Here is a 6,809-nt window from a genome sequence, read left to right on the forward strand (position 1 = left end):
ATTACCAGAATCTCGATTTGATGAGCTTGTTATGACCTATGTAAATACTGCAAGAGATTAATGATGCAGTTCCAGTAAAGCGAATGAAGAGAACCGTAGTGTTTTTGTCGCTCGGTGACCACGTTCTTGTCTTGAGACAGACATGAGTATAAATATGTTCGAAAGATCACCGGAACGTGCATATTAGATTTAATTAGAATTGTGTTTACAGGTCAAACGCCGATACGTTGAAAATAAAAGGCCACAGAAGTTCAACCAAACGCTTCAAAAATTAAATACTTCGTGATGCTTTCTTGTAGCTTTCGGAGGATGGAGATTTGTGGACGTTTTATTGCCACAAATTTACTTTAATCAGCGAACCTTGTCATAAAATCGTAAATAGCTTAAATACCAGTTTTCGTTTTCCACACAATACGTTTTATGCTAAGCTACATTTTTTTACACTTTTCATCAAACTTGGTAAATTAGACAACGCTTACGATATCGTTGTCACAGATACTTCAATTAGTGCAAACTATGGATGAACCGGTTGTGTTTTCTAAGGTGGTTGAGAAGGCAAGGTCCGCGTTTGAAAGTGGAATTACGAAACCAGTGGAATTCCGAAAGCAACAACTTCGTAGACTTGTAGATCTACTCGATGAAAATGAAGAATTACTTTATGAAGCTGCGTATAAAGACATGGGAAAGGTATTTTCAAAATTGTAGGATTAAGATTTAAATCAGGTTCGCTGCTAATAATTTCGCCGACTTCCAGGCAAAACTTGCGTTAAATAGCCGAAAAGTTAGTCAAAAGAAGAAGCAACATTTGTAAGATATGACTTGGATAGAAACAAATATTTCAGATAACATCTTTGGTAAGATACTACACCTAATGTCGAAAGAATCTCACAGTGTACAGTTTGGATACCTTTTTCGATTCACACACATTTATTTTTACTAGTGAAACCTCTAAAGCATTAAAACAAATATAACTATTTACAAATGTAAAAAGGTATTATTCATTGACAGCAATCCGGTATGATTATTAAATGATTTCGAAGCGCGTCTAGGAACGAACACAGCGATCAAGTATAATACAAGAATGACACGATGCATCGCTGCGAAAAAAGTCGACGGCTTTTGCGACCGCAAATTTCAGCGATTTAGCAAAATAAAATCTTCATTTTTCAAACTGAGGTTTTTATTTATTCTCAATTCAGAGTCGTTACGAAACTTATTTTGTTGACACTCATATGTCGAGAAATGAAGTTATAGAAGCCTTACAAAATGTTGGTAAATGGATGAAACCTGAATATCCAAAGGTTGATCTTGCACTTAGAATCTCTAGCGTATCTGTGAGGTTAGTGTTTTATAATTAAAACTACAATTTTTTCATCTGGTACACATAATTTACGAAAACTGATATTTTGTGGAAGAATGGTAAATCCTGATCATAAAAATAATCCACATAAATGTTTCAAATCACGGCAAAATTTGAATAGTTTGAGTTTTGAATATATATATAAAGGTTATTTCTCGGCATTTCATATGGTAGTTTTCAATTCACCTGGTGATATATTTTACGTCTAAATTTATATGTATTTACGCAGAAAGGAACCGTACGGAGTATGCATGATTCTTGGTTCTTGGAATTTCCCATTTCTCCTGACTATAACACCGCTGGTGTCAGCGATAGCTGCTGGAAATTGTGCAGTTGTGAAGCCGTCGGAATTTGCACCAAACTGCGCTAAACTTATACGTGATTTGATTCCCAAATATCTGAACCAGGTATGTAGTTTTTTAGCCCCAATCTGTACAATTCAAGTTTGATTCTCGTGAAGGATATTAGCTGAATATATTGATCTTTGGAAACCGATGTCGGGAGCTGAGGCAAAAAATCTTTCGCCTCTACAGTTATGATTATCGATGAGTTTAATACAAACCCAACAAAAATAATTATCACCTCCAGCCATCATAAATCGAGCTGCCACGCCTTTCATTATAGGACTGTTATCCAGTCGTTCTAACTGATGCGGAAGGATCTGCGAAACTTCTCAACGAAAACAAATTTGATTTAATATTTTATACTGGAGGAGCTAACGGTGGCAGGCAAGTCATGATTGCGGCGACAAAGCATCTAACACCTGTCGTTCTTGAACTTGGAGGGAAAAATCCCTGCGTAGTACACAGGTACAAGTAAATATATATATTGATGTTTCCGGTCAGAATAACATATACGGGTACATGTAAATTATAAATACGTGTTAATTAGTTCCATTCGCGGGAAAACCATTGACGAAACTTCTCGATTTCTTGAGTACCAATGATACTTCATAAATATACTTTAAAGCAGAGGTCGGCAACCACTGGGCCGCGGCTCATTGCCGGTCCGCGGGTGATTACTACCGGTCCGCAGAAAGATTACACAAAACGGACAACGTCCCAAAAACACCTTTACAATCTAACAACAACGATTCCCCGTGATTAAAATTTCAAATGGTAATGTTGAAAAGCGTATTTGGTATTTGCGATATATATCGTGGCAGTCTTTTGGTCGATACGCTTAGATAAATACTCAGACATTGCAAGATAAGCTTTACAGACAGTGTTACCTTTTTTATGTGAGGTCGGGTTTTCGATATTTACAATTACAACTACAAAAACGAAATACCGAAATGGACGTAAGAAACACGTTACGTGTATCACTGTCGAGTGTCGACCATATCTCCAAATTGGGAATAGTTAAGTGCCAGCAAACAAATACAGATCTCGCATTAAATAGCATCACCGGTACCCCTGTTTTTGAAGATATTTTCAACATAATTTTTCTAACGCGTATAATTTACTACATAAGCTTAGTTCGTTTGTATAAAGGTGGTCCGCCAAAATTGTGGTCAGGCTCTACCGGTCCGTCACTTAAAAAAGGTTGCCGACCACTGCTTCAAGGTATAAGTTCCACATCAGCCAATTTGAATTCGCGAAACCCTAATAACCTATTCCTAAATCATAACAGAAGTTCAGATTTGATGACATCGGCCAGACGATTGTGCAATGGTAAATATCTGAACAACGGGCAGGTTTGCATTTCCCCCGACTACGTATTGTGTGACGAAGCAGTGAAAGATGAATTTTTGGAATGCCTCAAGTTAGTTAATGGTTTTATTAATGCCATTGCTCTATTGTTTTATTCACAAAAATAAATATTTATTAGAATTATGGATCAGTAAGTTATTTTTAGTTTATTCTAATCGATTATTACATTTTTTGTTACTATTACCTTATGTATAATATATTGGTTTTGTGCTATGTTACAGAAAAAACTTGGTTCAGTTCTTTGGTGAAAATATGTCAAAATCTCCAGATATATCCCGAATTGTCAATGATCGTCATTTTCAGCGTGTTCAGAAGCTTCTTAATAGTGGCAAAGTTGTTTTCGGTGGTGAATACAATGCAAAAAAAAGATATATCGGCGAGTATTTTTGATGTTTTAATTTTTTCAAGACAGACAACAACCTTGCCAAATGAGTTTGATTTATTTTGGGACTATGCGAACGCTGTCGTTCAAAATAAGTAGAAATTGCATTCTATCGAGTATTGTGAAAGATGTATCTACAGCGCAAAATTCGCTGTAATTTTGTTGCAGAAAATGTTGTTTTGTAGCAGAAGTCACAGTTGGTCTGCATCTGTTTCAAAATAGTCATGACCCCTTGTTCACATACGAAAACATCAACTTAACGCAGAAAGCCGAGCACCACAACATGAATACCACACTGTATGAGTTACTTACTGTGTACTTGGGATCAAAATATGCGTTTTCTAAACTACTTTAAACTTTTTTACCAGCTCCAACGATTTTGACTGACGTTCCGGAAACCTCGCCAGTAATGAAGGAAGAAATCTTTGGCCCCATTCTTCCTATTTTTTCAGTTAAAAATGTAGACGAGGCAATTCAAAAAATAAATGAAGGCGAAAAACCACTCGCCCTTTACATTTTTTCAAGGGACAAAGCGGTAAGACTTGGTTAAGGCATCCCCATAATATGTTAAATGTTCATCGATTTTAAAAAGATATTTTTATCGTTCAAGTAATTGTCAAGCAGCTTAACTAGATAAATCGAATCGAATCCCGTGGGGGGTTAATTATGTGCGAGAGGATTGTTGACCGCATCGCCACAGTAGGGTGATTCACGTAACCGCTGATCGGTGACGACTTCCTCCGCCATAGAGTTCATGCATCTAAAAATAAATAACTGGCTAACTAATCCCATACACGACATGGAATGGTAACCGAGCAAGAGCCCATGGTTTGCCATATGTTTAAGCGGACCTATCGGCTCTCCTCTCCCCCGGGATAAATATGTAAATCCTAATAAACATTTAAGACATGATTATACCGTCTTTAACGCGATCGCGTTTATCAAGTAGCCAGCATTACACGAAACCAAACTCGTGGTATATATATAATAGTTTGGTTAGACTTTGTCGAGCAACGCGTCTCGGTATTTACAAACTAAATAGATGTTTCAATATGGCCGCTTGGTCGTTCAACTCCATGAATACTTCTGTTTCTACAGATAACACAGAAAATATTAGACAACACGTCAAGTGGAGGTGTTGCTGTGAACGATACTCTCATTCATTTTAATCACTTCCAGCCATTTGGTGGTGTAGGTGAGTTATTACTTATCGATCTTAAGATCGGTAAGTATGTTGATAGGTATTTGTCTGTCTGTCTGTCTGTTTGTCTGTTATATGAACGCGATATCTCACGAATGCGAGGTTGAATCTGCTCCAAATTTTGCATGTGTATTCATCATCTCGGACCAGAAGCCTATTGATTTTGGATGAATTGAGTCGTATAATTAGCGAGTTATTAATTAATTAGTGATGGGACACGCGGTGTCACTATAAGGTCATGAATCGAAACCGCAGTTTCGATCGCTAAGTCTTCGGTCTCCGACCGATATTCTCGTTAGCGTGTTGGTGGTTTTAGACGGTTTTTGCACGTTTTGGCGTGTTTTAGCTAGTTTTTGACATAATATTGATATGAAGGCGTCACCAGTCATGTTGATAACGATATCTGGTTGCAAACTTTTTTATTTGTCTTGTATTTTTCGAACAATCAGTAAAGCACGAATAAACAATTCAGTTCTGCATTGTCATTAGTCCAACAGACAAAAGAGCTATGCCCAAATATATAGACACGAAGTGGTACTCGTATGCAATCTGTCACAGTAGCCTACCGATACCGTACCGCAGCTGAGCAGCAGATTTGGACTCACGCGAAAGCGGCTCCGCCACAAGGACTATTATTTTTAATTTTGATGACTTTATCGCACAAAAAGACGAATCTCATGGAGGTCACAGAAATTTTTGGAATAAATGAGAGTGATACAATTTATAATCACTGAATAAGCAAAGCAATTGGTTCAGTAGTTTATATAACCAGATCCAGCAGCGATTTTTTTACAAGAATGAGGAAAGAAATACTAACATGAGGATCAGCTACAACAAATAACAAAACGGTCCATAGGTCCATTTGGCGTCTAATCCGTCATTCCTTTTACATGATGTTGACAAAATTAAATTAACTTATGACAAAGGCTATTTTTCAAAACTGGTTAATAACTCAAATTATAGTTTAATTAATTGTTTTCTGTAGGCCAAAGTGGAATAGGTAACTACCATGGAAAATATGGATTTGACACTTTTTCTCACCAACGTTCCGTTTTTGTTAACAAGACTCCAGATGTGTTTCTCAGTTTTCGCTACCCTCCCTATGCGAAAAGAAACGTGGACACTCTCAGGTATGTCAGACTGACTGAAAGAGGTAATAGTCGGTAGAGCGTTCTTATCATTGCTTGAAGTCGCACAAGCACTATTCAAAAGTTTAAAATCATTTTACGTGGCGCCATCCAAAATATGAGTCAGAATGAGGTTTGAGTCGATACGGATGGCAAATGTTTTACGTAGCTCCGCTAACAATATAATATTTGCGATGCTTACAGGTTGCTAAAGAAGAGGATACCGACAGGTCGTCCTTCCGGAATAGCAATGATGTTGGGAATTGGAGCAATAGGAGCTGCTACGGCGTATACATATAAGGTAGAGTGCCGTCAAAGAAGCTTCATAATCCGTCATAGGTGATAAACATAGAGCACCCTTTTGTATTAAAGCCGATATAGCCTCTAAAATTACCCTTGATAAATATGAAGTATATATTAAAACTTTAAACTGTGAAACCTTTTTTGAACTTACCTGAATGATACTGATATTTCTTGGTATCGGAATTCGGTGGATAATTATTGCAATATCTTCGCTCAAAACTGTATGCTCATTATTTAGGCCATGGACGCTGCCGTAAACACATTCATATTCTATCCTGTGCGTATAAATAAGTTTCTTTCTATTATAAGGACAGATTGACAACATAATCCTATCATTTTTATTCAGAAATTGTACTCAGAATCAACAAATAAGTGATTATTATCAAGCTACGGAATGGAAAAGGTGTCAATTCCAACGATTTATATATTAGCAAATGTGTGTAATCGTTCGTCGAATTAGTTTTGATTTGTGTGATATGTAAGTTATAGCCAGAGTTTTTGTACTTGGGTAATCTTCACTTCAATAACAGACTGTTTGACGAAAAAGAGAATGATATTCAGCTTTAATAAATCGAGTTGTGAAAGATGGCTCTATTCTAGATGTAGGAATGAAGCTATAAAGCCCTAGTGGACTGTGATTAACGTTCACTCCGCCGCGATATTGAACGAATTACGTTTTCATTTGTTTACGGTTTGTATTACATTACATATATCATGGCTTTTT

General features: G+C 36.9%; 1 protein-coding gene across 1 annotated transcript; it reads left to right on the forward strand.

Annotated features, from left to right (window-relative positions):
• The first annotated feature begins 220 nt into the window (after positions 1-220).
• LOC120326718 (aldehyde dehydrogenase, dimeric NADP-preferring-like) lies at positions 221-6,806 on the forward strand. Its single transcript, XM_039393056.2, has 11 exons — positions 221-687; positions 1,200-1,339; positions 1,590-1,767; positions 1,985-2,169; positions 2,993-3,124; positions 3,294-3,448; positions 3,823-3,989; positions 4,553-4,649; positions 5,641-5,785; positions 5,987-6,083; positions 6,432-6,806. Exons 1-11 carry the CDS (start codon positions 517-519, stop codon positions 6,459-6,461), a joined length of 1,497 nt encoding a protein of 498 aa, XP_039248990.2. The 5' UTR covers positions 221-516; the 3' UTR covers positions 6,462-6,806.
• The last annotated feature ends 3 nt before the right edge of the window (positions 6,807-6,809 follow it).

The sequence above is a fragment of the Styela clava genome, chromosome 4 (assembly GCF_964204865.1).
Source record: "Styela clava chromosome 4, kaStyClav1.hap1.2, whole genome shotgun sequence".
Classification (NCBI taxonomy): domain Eukaryota; kingdom Metazoa; phylum Chordata; class Ascidiacea; order Stolidobranchia; family Styelidae; genus Styela; species Styela clava.